Source organism: Amblyraja radiata, chromosome 2, assembly GCF_010909765.2.
Source record: "Amblyraja radiata isolate CabotCenter1 chromosome 2, sAmbRad1.1.pri, whole genome shotgun sequence".
Lineage (NCBI taxonomy): Eukaryota > Metazoa > Chordata > Chondrichthyes > Rajiformes > Rajidae > Amblyraja > Amblyraja radiata.
In genome coordinates this window covers 7305640-7318900 of record NC_045957.1, presented here as the reverse complement: position 1 = coordinate 7318900, position 13261 = coordinate 7305640, and the positions used below count along the sequence as shown (strand labels likewise).

The 13261-nt window shown below is 42.7% G+C and overlaps 1 protein-coding gene across 3 annotated transcripts in view; it reads right to left on the bottom strand.

The window, feature by feature from the left end:
• LOC116986009 (sphingomyelin phosphodiesterase 5-like) overlaps positions 1-13261 on the bottom strand; it is a 38537-nt gene that overhangs the window by 16483 nt on the left and 8793 nt on the right. The window contains exons 2-6 of one of the 3 annotated variants that reach the window (XM_033041199.1): positions 12135-12430; positions 10056-11375; positions 8171-8246; positions 2804-2944; positions 1971-2060 (exon numbers count right to left, since the gene is read on the bottom strand). In XM_033041199.1, the coding sequence (XP_032897090.1) occupies positions 1971-2060; positions 2804-2944; positions 8171-8246; positions 10056-11213 (1465 nt within the window). In that variant the 5' untranslated portion in view covers positions 11214-11375; positions 12135-12430. Of the gene's footprint in view, positions 1-1970; positions 2061-2803; positions 2945-8170; positions 8247-10055; positions 11376-11950; positions 12113-12134; positions 12431-13261 lie in introns of those variants that run through there. The other 2 variants (XM_033041208.1, XM_033041193.1) reach the window with 2 other exon arrangements.

Here is a 13261-nt window from a genome sequence, read left to right as displayed (position 1 = left end):
CTGACACTTTTCCATGAACGATTCCTGGTCTTTGTCCGTGTACCTAATGGTTCTTCTCTCTTCTCCAGAATCTTGTTCTACATCTCCCTCTTGTGGCTGAGCTTTAGACATACTCACTATCACTTTAAGACGTGTTGACGTAAAGCCGTATGCCTACAAGCTGGAATTCAAAACAACTGACCGGGAAATCAAAACAACAGATATCGTTGTGATTCTAAAGTCACTTCTCAAATCTCCATTGCAACAGCCATTTTCCAATACAGCTTATCTTTTAGCAGCCGTTTTCCAATACAGCTTAATGCAGTACGTACTTACTGTCTCCCTGCACTGGGTTCCGAAGTCTTCAAACTTCATTAGTCAGAATAGCGCAGATGGCGACCATGTTCAGTAATCAGAGTGGCAACGTCACGCTTATGAAAAAAAACAATACTATGTTCCCACATTTCACAAGCTCCACTTCACTAGTAGAGACTAGTTCTCTCTTCAATACAATGGCAATTTCAAACTTTTCCAATGTCCAACTTTCCATTGCCATTACTGTTCGGGTAAGTGGGAGTGATCATACGCATATAAACATGTATAATAACTCAGGATCCAAACATAAGTAGAAGTTGTTTATTATAGTAAACACACAGAGCTCAAATACAATGGTGTTGTAAGCAAGCTCAGCAACAAATCTAACCAGAGGCTGGACTAACAGACTAGATAATTTGAGGCATAACCAGATGACTGTTTGAGTACACCACGGCATGCAGTAAAACATGACATGGATCAGGTTAACTAATACTAACTGATCCACAACACAGACGATAAGAACGGATCTTCCAGTCGTTATTTCCAGCTCAATTGGTTCTTTATTGAACTAGTTGTACAGACAAAAAGATGAACATACCAGATCCTCTTTATTCGTATACAAATTGTAGCTTTCTGTTCTTACTATCTGGTGAGAACTGTGTTCTCTCCAACTCCTGTGGCTCGTCTGACCTGGCCACTCCCTCTCTAACTATAATATGTAACACCCATCTATGTATCAAATACCCTCGCCCAAGCATTCAAAATAATACTGCTAGTAATATCCAGACAAAATAATAATATGCCATCAGTAACTAGCTTAAGCATGAATGGCTCCTACACCTAGTTACATGGTCATTTGCTTAAAGTATTCTATGATTACTTATTCTATGTCTACCTATGATTATTTAATACTTTTACCTTTTCCCATCTATGCCATTCAATTGTACCTGTACTAACATATAGTTATCACACAGTTGATCTGCATGCGAAGCTATCCACCCTGATTCTATCATCTTTTGAATCCTTGCAAAACAGAAATTTGAATTGCCCCAGTCTGCAGGAGAGCATATGGACCTGTCACTAAAGCAATTAACAGTCATGTTTTATTTTCCTAATTGAGTACATATTTGTACAAATTATTTTCTTTTTATTGCTTTCTAGAATTTATGTTGTTTACATATAATTTATGTTTTGTGCATTACCCGCGGGCCTATGACGCTGCTCCAAGCAAGACTTTCAATGTACCTGCACTTCAATGATTCTAAGCTCGACTTGACTGAGTGGGAGGCCAATTACGATGGTCTGGGGGAATTAAAATAAAATGAGCTGGTATCCACTGCAGATATTATTGATATTGTTGACATTATAGAGACCAAATAGAATGAAAGCAGTATGTGGGTGTTAATCAGGAAATTTAAGGAAGGATTAAGATGGCAATTAAATAGCTGGCCAGTGGGCGAGGTTTAATAATAATAATATCTTTTATTGTCATTGCACATAAGCGCAACGAGATTTGGTATGCAGCTTCCAACCGATGTCATAACATAAATAAATAATAAATTTGGATTTAGATGTCCCGAGAACATGGATTGTAAAAACAACAGTAAAACAGTCAAAACAGTTCACAGAATAAAGGGCACAATCTGTTTTAAAGACTGAGGGAGAGGAGTACTCACCTATGACTCCAGGCTTCTCTTTACCTGGCGCAATGCAGCAAGGATCTTTATACAGTTTGAGGATTTGATGCTGCTGTTCCAAATGATCCTCTAAAATAAACGAATTAGTGGCTGGTTAAACTGTAATGAGACATTCAGTGAGCTGTCACAGGATAGCATTCTCTGGGACTGTACTCTGAGGGCATTCTACTGCATTATAAAATGGCACATTGAGAGAACACGGGTTTTGAGCGAAACTGTATGTGCCGATAAGTTCCAACTCCTGAAGTAATCATCTCTTTCACATTTCCTTTCCAGAGGTCCTGCAATATACTTTAAAAATATCTAATTCAGTTATTTAATTAATGTACTTCTGTATTTTCTTTGCACGACCTCAGATTGCAGTACAATCTTTGCACCACTCTGCTGTTTTTGCATTTGTCGTTATATTTATTGTTGCATCGATCATCATGGAGTGTACTACTGTGTAGTACTCCATGAGCTTCACCCAAACAAGGAATTTCATTGCAATATTGTATATGTGTTAATAAACTAGGGATTAATATAGAAAAGGAATTGATGAGTGACTTTTCAGCTGAAGAGGCTGTTATTAGTGGGTTGCCATTGGAACTGGATTTGGGGTCACAACTGTTCAATCTATATCAATGAATGAATCATGTTTGCAGAGATAATAAACAGGTTGGTACTGTGTGAAATTTTAGTCTTCCGTTCTATGGGTCCTGTTCTAGAATTTATAGAACACTGAAAGATAACAACAAGTGAGATCAGGGTGTAAACAGCAGGGGATGAGAAAACACTGTCATTTGCAGGTGTGGGTAGAGTATGATACTCACCCATTGAGGAGTTATCGAAGTTGAAATCCCCACAAAGAACATCGAACACAACCATCTCATCCTTGCATCCTGTTGCTGTCATGAACTCACTGATCCAATCCACGATATGGCTGAGCTGATTTTGGCGGATGTGGTTGTCCTCTGAAACAAAGAGGCGCAGACTTGAAACGTAAGACACGCTCACTCAGCCGTTGTGACCACAAATAGCCAGAAAACCTTGAGCTGTCCTGCAAGAAATGCAAATAATGGGCCAGGCACAGGTGGGACCAGTTCAGTTAAGTAAATTGGTTGGTATAGTCAAGCTTGGCCAAAGAGCTTGTTTCAATGTTGTATAGCTAAATGACTTAATAAGTCTTGCTTTTACACTTGGGCACGTACTCTAAACTCAGAGCTTAGAGTGTCACGGGCACATAGTACAGCTGGATGTCTGGCTAAGGAGCAAGTGCAGAAGGGAGGTGTCCAGGTACATTGCTCATCAGCCTTTCTTCCAGGGTAGATTAACTTAAACTGGAAGGGTACCAGTAACCTTGCAGAGAATTAGCTTGTACAACCCCGGAGGGTTTAAACTAATGTAGCTGATGGTGGAAAAGAAAGCAGGAAGTCAGCAAGTGGAGGGATTGAGGGGAAGGTAGAGGTTAGGTCAAATGAACCTGATAGGAAGGACAGGCAGGAACAGATTAATGAACACAGTGAGACTGATGGGCTGAAGAATATAATTTCAATATAGGGGGTATGCAGAGAAGGCAGGGATGGGATACTGAGTTGGATGATCAGCCATGATCATATTGAATGGCTCGAAGGGCCGAATGGCCTACTCCTGCACCTATTTTCTATGTTTCTATGTTTCAATGCAAGTAGTGTTTTGGATAAGACAGACAAACCCAGAGCCTGAACTAAAGCACGGATCTATTGATATTGTGGCCATTACAGGGATTTTGTTGAAAGGAAGGATTGGCAACTCAACATTCTAGGATTTAGTACGTTTCCGATGTAATAGAGTAGGGTGTAAAAGCGGTGGTCGATGGAGAACGTCACAGCTACCCTCAGAGAAGACATACTGCAGGGCTCATCCAATGAGGCAAGATGGGCAGAGCTCAACAATAAGGTCCAATCAGTCTGATGGAATTATAGTATGGGCCCCCCAATAGCCAGACTGAGATGGAGAAACAGATATATAGGCAGATCATCAAAAAATGTGAAAGCAACAGAATTGTTGGAGAGGGTTACTTTAGATCTGCCAATATTGTCTGGGACTTCTAGTGGGAGGGAAGAGCTGAAGGAAATCCACATTAGTCAGGAAATTGTGTTAGGTAAACTGTTGGGACTGAAGGCAGATAAATCCCCAGGGCCTGATGGTCTGCATCCCAGAGTACTCAAGGAGATGGTCCTAGAAATTGTGGATGCATTGTGATAATTTTCCAATGTTCTAGACTCTGGATCAGTTCCTGTGGACTGGAGGGTAGCTAATGTACCTTTACTGGAGGCGGAGAGAAAACAGGGAATTATAGACCAGTTAACCTTGCGTCGGCAGTGGGGAAGATGCTTGAATCGATTATTAAAGATATGAAAGCTATCACAGGATTGGTCAAGTCAGTATGGATTTATGAAGGGGAAATCATGCTTGACTAATCTGCTGGAACTTTTTGAGGATGTAACAAGTAGAATGGATAAGGGAGAGCCAATGGGTGTGGTGTATGTGGACTTTCAAACAGTCCCTCACAAGAGATTAGTGTGCAAAATTAGAGCACACGGCATTGGGGGCAGGGTTTTGACATGGATAGAGAAATGGTTGGTAGACAGGAAACAAAGAGTAGGAATTAAGGCAAAAGAGTCTGAAGAAGGGTTTTGGCCCGAAACGTTGCCTATCTCCTTCGCTCCATAGATGCTGCTGCACCCGCTGAGTTTCTCCAGCATTTTTGTGTACCCAGTAGGAATTAATAGGTCCTTTTCAGAATGGCAGGCAGTGACTAGTGGAGTACTGCATGGCTCAGTGCTGGGACCCCAGTTATTTACAAAATATATTAACGATTTAGACAAAGGAATTAAATGTAACATCTCCAAGTTTGCGTATGATACAAAGCTGGGTGGCTGTGTGAGCTGCGAGGAGGATGCTGTGAGGCTGACTTGGGTGACTTGGATAGGTTGGGCGAGTGGGCAGATGTATGGCAGATGCAGTATAATGTGGATAAATGTGAGGTTATTCACTGGTGGCAAGAACAGGAAGGCGGATTATTATCTGAATGGTGTCGTTAGGAAAAGGGGAGGTGCAACGAGACCTAGGTGTCCTTGTACATCAGTCACGGAAAGTAAGCATGCAGGTACTGCAGGCAGTGAAGAAAGCAAATGGCATGTTGGCCTTCATAGTGAGAGAATTTGAGTATAGGAGCAAGGAAGTCCTTCTGCAGTTGTACAGGGGTCTGCTGAGACTACACCTGGAGTATTGTGTGCAGTTTTGGTCTCCTAATTTGAGGAAGGACATTCTTGGATATGGGCCAAATAGTACTAGCTTAGATTGGGCATCTTGGTTGACATGGATGTGGTGGGCCGAAGGGCCCGTTTCAGTACTGACTCAATAACGCTATAGGTTTTCAGATAGTTATCGATAAGGATAAGATTTGACGTTGGGCAAAAGTCCTAAATTGGGGAAAAGTGCTAAATTGGCAGAAGGCTAATTACAGCAGTATTAGACAGGAGAAAGAAGCAGCCTGTCAGACTGCAGAAGGGTCCTTGCCTGAAAAGTCATCTATCCATGCCTCCCCCACTGAGTTACTTCAGTATTTTGTGACTTTTCTCAGTATTAATCAGGAGCTAGGGAGTATTGGACATCCATGTCTGACATGTGGGAGAGATAAGAGACTGCAGATGCTGGAATCTTGAGCAAAAGAAAACAGACTGATGGAGGAATTCAGTGTGTCAGGCAGTTGATGTTAAAAATAGAAAAGCTTCAGGTAAGAGATGCCATAGGACACCCAACCATTGACCTGCTAATCTCTGCAGAATATGTGCATTTATATGGCTAGTCCTGTTGATTAACCGTCACAAATGGGATGCAGGTGGGGGTGTTCTTGATAGCCATTAATTATTAAAATATATTGTTAGACTCTTTCTTATTGAAGAAAGTAATTGTGTGGCACTATTGTGGATGAATGTTACCTGCCATTTATCAGCCCACAACCAAGTGTTGGCTAGGTCATGCTACATACAGACATGGGCTACTCCATTTGTTGAGAGGTTATGAATGTAATTGACCATTGTGCAATCATTAGTGTACATCCCCAACTCTGATAGAAGGAAGATCACTGGGGTGATATCCGAGGCTTAGAATATTGGATCACCAACAACCACAACCACCTATTTGCAGGAGATATGACCAACATTGGGGTGATCTCCTCAGAAACTCTTTCACTTCAGTAGATGACGCAGTCAACCTAGGCCTGCACTTCATCCTCCAGCACCTGGATCGCCAGGGTACCTATGCAAGGATTTTGTTTGTGGATTTTAGCTCTGCATTCAACACCATTGTGCCAGAGCTACTACACTCCAAACTCTCTCAGTTGACTGTGCCTGAACCCCTTTGTCAGTGGATCACCAACTTCCTGACAGACAGGAAGCAGGATGTGAGGCTGGGAAAGCACATCTCGGACCCACAGACCCTCAGCATAGGAGCACCACAAGGCTGCGTACTCTCCCCTCTCCTTTACTCTCTCTACACCAACGACTGCACCTCCACAGACACCTCTGTCAAGCTTCTCAAGTTTGCAGATGACACAATCCTGATTGGACTGATCCAGGATGAGGAGGAATCTGCCTACAGACAGGAAGTGACACAGCTGGCATCCTGGTGCCTTTGTAACAACCTGGAGCTCAATGTTCTTAAGACAGTGGAATTGATAAAGTGTTTAAGAAGGAACTGCAGATGCTGGAAAATCGAAGGTACACAAAAATGCTGGAGAAACTCAGCGGGTGCAGCAGCATCTATGGAGCGAAGGAAATAGGCAACGTTTCGGGCCGAAACCCTTCTTCAGACGAAGGGTTTCGGCCCGAAACGTTGCCTATTTCCTTCGCTCCATAGATGCTGCTGCACCCGCTGAGTTTCTCCAGCATTTTTGTGTACCAGTGGAATTGATAGTAGACTTTAGGAGAGCTCCCCCTCCCCTCCCCCCACTCACCATCAACAATACCACAGTCACATCTGTGGCGTCTTTTAAGTTCTTTGGAACCATTATCTCCCTTAAATGGGGAGCCACCATGGACTCCAGTCAGAAAAGCCAAACAGAGGATGTACTTCATGCAGCAGCTGAGGAAGCACAATCTGCCACAGGCAATGATGGTCCAATTCTATACTGCCATCGTAGTCTGTCCTCACCTTCTCCATCATGGTCTGGTTTGGCTCAGCCACCAAGCACGACATACGGCGGCTGCAGCGAATCATTTGATCAGCTGAGAAGGTTGTTGGCTGCAACCTTCCCCCCATTGATGAACTGTACACTGCAAGGGCCAGGAAGCGAGCAGGTAAGATCATCTCTGACCCCTCTCATCCTGGCCACAAACCCTGACGCACTACCCTCTGGAAGGCGACTCCGGACTGTCAAAGCTGCCACAGCCAGACATAAAAACAGTTGTTTCCCACGAGCAGTAGCTCTACTCAATAACCAAAAGTCTGTAGCCTCCTTTTGCTCTGGCATGTTATTTAATTCACATGTTTAAACTATAATGTTTCATTCTTAATGGTTTAATGTTTTATTCTTCATTGTTTACTGTATGTCGTGTTGTTACTTGCGAGCGGAGCACCAAGGCAAATTCCTTGTATGTGTACATACTTGGCCAATAAACTTATTAATTCATTCAATTTTATCAGGGGGCCTTGGTGCCACGCTCATTCAAAAACTTATTTTATGTCACTTCACGTCTGGAGTTCAGCTGTTTGGTCCAAAGCTATAAAGAGGTCTGGTCCCAAGTGGTCCTAGCAAAACCCAAACAAGGCATCAGTGAATTTGATTGCACAGTCCATAACATTTTTGATTGGGAAAAGACTGACTGCGCAATCATAACAAGCTGGATAAGATGTTATGCCTTTTGTGGACAGGGTTTACCTTGGAAGCTGAGTGAGATGATATAGTTTCCCCACCCTCAAAGTAATAAACAATGTACTTGATTACTTAACATTACATAGTTTAGTGCCAAATGCTACTGTTGAGCTCTACATGAGCATCCTCACATCTTATGTCCTCTAAACCCACCATGAATGCATCACATCCCACTAGATTATGAATTATTTTCTGGCTATAGAGTTAGATAGCACAGAAATAGGCGCACCATAGATCATCAATTATTCATGTACACTATTCCCGACTCTATACACGTTACCTGCTGTGGCATGTAGGTGAGTGCAGCTGACATATCCCACAATCCGAAGGTCATTTTGGGTCAATCCAACTTGGATCTGAGAGAAAGATTTTAATTAATCACATCTGAAAGATTTTTTTCTTTTTAATTACCTCCAACTAAAAGTTTTGGAAGAGTTATGAATAAAAAAATATAGGGCCTTTCAGGTAAAGTCTATTCTGATAGTCACACAAGTTTAGAAAATGGAAACAGTAAGAAGGTTTAAAAAGAATTAGAATAGAGATCAGAAAGAGTGCACTAGGAGCAAGTTGTGAACAAGACTCCATACAGAGTGGGGGGATTGGTTAAATGAAGTTGGGTGGGATTGAGGGTGGGCAGGGAATGAGAAGGGTAGGTGCATTGTATTGAAATGTCGATAGTGTAACATACCATCGCTGAACCCAGAGGCAGAGTCCAAGAGGTTCACTTCAGGATTCAAAAAGTGGAGCGTGGTACACGAGAAAGCCAATTGCTAACCAGGACCGGGTAAGTACCTGTAATATTACTTGGGTTTGTTATTGTCACCTATTCTGAGATAGAGTGAAAAAAAACTATTTTGTGCGCTATTCAAGTAGTTTAATTGTAAAGTATACCGACAAAAGAAAATGAAATGATTACTTACTGCAGCTTTACAGGAATATTAATGCAGTAGCACAAATATACAATCATCAATAATGCAACAAATCAGTAATATTCAATAACCAGACCATAACAGTGCAAAACCAAAGTACATAGTGCAACAAAACCAAAGTCCATAGTAGGTCATAGATGTTGAGAAGTAAACCAACATCGTTCTAATTTAGAAGCAAGCAAGTTTATTTATATAGCACATTTCAGCAACAAGGCAATTCAAAGTGCTTTACACAAAGCATTAAAAAGCAGCCAAAAGAAATTAAAAGCAGTCATTAAAAAGAATAGAAAATAAAACAAGCTAAAATAGAATACGTCAAGTATAAAATATAAGAATAAAAGTTAAAGTGCAGTGTAAGAAATGAATAATTATTTAATTTAATTAAAAGCAGCGTCAAACAGGAAAGTCTTCAGCCCCGATTTAAAAGAACTGAGAGGTGGAGCAGACCTGCATTTTTCTGGAAGTTTGTTCCATATATGTGGTGCATAAAAACTAAACGCTGCTTCTCCATGTTTAGTTCAGACTCTGGGGACAGAATGCAGACATGTCCCAGACGACCTCAGAGGTCTGGATGGTTCATAATGTAGCAGAAGATCGGAAATGTATTTTGGCCCTAGACCATTCAGTACTTTATAAACCAACAGTAATATTTTGAAATCAATTCTTTGACAGACTGGAAGAACCACTCAAAACTGGAGTGATATGATCCACTTTCTTGGTCTTAGAGAGGACTCGCGCAGCAGCATTCTGAATCAGCTGCAGCTGTCTAATTGATTTTTAGGGAGGCCTGTGAAGACAGCAGTACAGTAGTCAAGTCTACTGAAGATAAATGTTTTTCCAAACCCTGCTGAACCATCAGTGAAGAGTCTTCACTGAGCCAAGGCAGACCTATGACAACCACACAGATGCTTAAGGCGGCACAGTGGTAGAGTTGCCTTACAGCGCCAGAGACCCAGGTTCGATCCTGACTATGGGTGCTGTCTGTACGGAGTTTGTACATTCTCCCTGTGACAGTGTGGGTTTCCCCTGGGTGCTCCAGTTTCCTGTCACACTCCAAAGATGGTTAATTTGGCTTCGGTAAAAATTTCAAATTGCCCCGGAGTGTGTGGGATAGTACTAATGTACAAGGATCCCTTGTCGACGAGGACTCTGTGAGCCAAAGGGCCTGTTTCCGCACTGTATCTCTAAACTAAACATTGAAGCTAACACGCACAGGACCAATTAATACTTCTTTACCTTAACGCACAGGAGACCTTTTGCAGCCAGGGCATCTTCTCCCCGGGCCCTGGGAAAGCAGTAATACTCAGCGTCGAGGATGGGGTAGCGGCTAGCAAAGAAGATCCCACTGTTGAGGAATTTAAACTCGCAGCAGCTATGGAAGCCGTAGACACCGACATCGTAGAGAACGTGCCCGAAGGCCGGCTGAAGGAGCTGCTTCAGCTTGGCCGCTGCCCGCTTCTCAAACACCTCCAGGAGGCAGACGAAGGCCATGTCAGCAGGGAAGATCGGAGAGATTTCTGCAACCAGGTCTTCTTTCCTATTTTGTTTTCCCCGAGGTCTGCTGTGGCATTTTCCCAGGGTAGGAGATGGAGCAGGGCATTTGCTGTGCTGCTCATTTGACACCACTTCCGTGATTTCTGCTGGCTGACGGTCTCCCACTGCTGCAGGTTCTGAAGGATGCTCGCCGGTTTGACCTGCACTTATATTTGCAGGAAAGTTCTCAACTTCACTGCTCTCCTCAGAGCTGTCGATATAGTGGAGGCTGTTCATGACTGGAAGCAACCCCCCAGGCGCCTGTGCCCCATTCACGCTGAGAGAGTTGAACGCTACCTTGACTGGTGCCAATGAGCTCCTTCTGCTCTGCGAGCTGATGGACATGCTTGTTGGAGAGTCCACACACACTGTAATCCTTGGCCGATCAACAGAAGCGCAGATGTGGGTGGCAATCTGAGCAGCCCTCCTTTGGGTCCTAGCCAGATTGTTAAATCGGGCCAGGCAGTTCGGCAGAAAGCATAAGTTTGCTTCAAGAAAACCAAATCCCATTCCTTCTCCATATCCCGTCCATTGCTTCCGAGCATCTCCCATTGGATCTTCAATAACTGAATAACTGAAAGGCCTTCTTACTGCCTGCAAAGGAGCCCAGACAATAAACCCAAGCAGTGCCAATGGCATGCAGATTACTAAGAGAGTCAGACAGAGAAGAACACCAAAAAAAACCTTCATGGGATAGAGGTAGCATTCCTGCTCTTGCTTTTGACGTGTCTCGTGAGTAGTTGGCACACAGATTGCAATCATATGATCCAGGGACCAGAAACAGGGAAAGATCAAGGCCCAAGCCACAGAATGCAGTCCATGAACACAGGCATTCGGGAATGGAGATTCACGTAGAACCATGTTTACAAACTTGCATTTAACCTTCTCAATTAGCAAGTACGCTTTGGGATATATAAACAACTTTAACTGGATCTAGCCTGCCTATCATTTGCATTTTGAGGCATATTGAATTGGGGACCTTTCGTCACTGTGCAACAAATTTTCTGTTTGCCTTCACGTAACCTGGAATAAAAAAGTAATGTTTAGGTGCATATTCTTAAAATGAAGGAAATTAAAGCAATAAAAGGTTCCCAGCCCAAAACATCTTCTATCGATTCCCTCCACAGATGCTAGCTGACCCACCAAGTTCCACCACATTTTTTTTTTGCTCAATACACAAGTATTCCACAACTATAATATTGGAACACAACCAGATGAAGTATAGCACTATAAGGAGAGTCAGATAATCTGTTTTGAGAGGAATGAATATTGGCTAGGATACCAGGTGCAACACTGATTCTTTTTGACATTTTGCCATGGAATATTTTATGTCCGTTTGGAGAATAAACAAGGTATTGGATCAAAGATCAAGAGATCACTTCAGTTAGCAGAGTAGTGTGCCAGAGTGTTGAACTCGATGTCAGTTTAAGTTCCTGGAACTTTTGTATGCAAAAGCCTATCTCTGAACCAATATTCATTGTAAAAAAAGCCCAGATAATCTACATTGATTGATCTTATGAGAAAACTGGTGCCACATTTTCTACATCATAATCATTACAATGGAAAGTATCAAGTTATTTATTTCACTCGTTATTTACCAGAATTGTGGATCAGGTTTGTGAGGACTGACGATAGAACAAGGCTCTGATGCACAGATTCATAGGTTGGCAGCCTAGATCACGAATCTTGCATCCATCCACCTCCCTCCTGCAGAATGATTCTGAAGCCTTTCAAGTGGTTGCAAGACCCAGCAACAATCTATTTTGTTATCTCCATGCTCACCTTTTCACATGACAAGTGGACTGTAACCTTGTGTTCCCATTGATATAACACAGGTTGATCGTCACAAATAATCCTGGTTCATTCTCCCTCCCTTTAACTACGACTCCAAGATCATACAATTCCACAGAAGTATGATTGCCTCAGTTTTCTCCACAAATCATTCTTGTACTTGTTCCCAATTCAGTTTCCAATGCATACCACAATGCAGGTGTGCCCCAGTCCAAACCAGTTTTATCTCCTCCAGTTCCTGTGATTCCTACCACTTCAGTTGCTCGTGGAAAAGAAAGATACAAGACCTACATGAAATTTAGTCAAAGACTTTAAAAACAATTAAACACCAACACGAACGGGACTAAAACAAACAAGCGGTTGAGGGAACTTTTTTTCTGCTTCAGATTCCAGCATCTGCAATCACGTCAGAGTGATACAGCGTGGAAACAGGCCTTCCACCCCAACTTGCCCACACCGACCAACATGTCCCAGCTATACTAGTCCCACCTGCCCACGTTTGGTCCATATCCCTCCAAATCTGTCCTATCCATATATTTTACTAACACGAAAAAGAAACACGTCTTGTGGGAAACACCACCCTCTGTAGGTTCCCCTTCAAGTTATATGGCATCCTGGTATTCTTCAAGTCCTTCATTGTTATCAGATCTAAATCTTGGAATTCTCAACTCAACAGCACTGTGAAAGTGCCTTAACCAGTAGAACTGCAGTGGTTCAGACAGGGTCTCATAAGGGGGATTAGAGATGGCCACTAAATGCTGGCCTCACCAACAATGAGGACCAACCAATAGGTAAAATCAGGATGGTTATGAGAGGAGGGGTGGTCAACACCGAATTGAAGGTATTATATTTGAATGCACGTAGCATAAGGAACAAAGTGGTTGAGCTTGTAGCACAGTTCGAAATTTGTAGGTATGATGTTGTAAGCATTACGGAGACGTGGCTACAAGAGGATCGGAACTGGGAGCTAAATATTCAAGGCTAGACATCCTATCGCAAGGACAGACAGGTGGGCAGAGGGGGTGGGGTAGCACTGCTGTTAAGGAATGGAATTCAGTCCTCAGCAAAGGGTGACATGGGATCAGGAGGTGTAGAGTCCCTGCCGGTAGAGCTGAAAA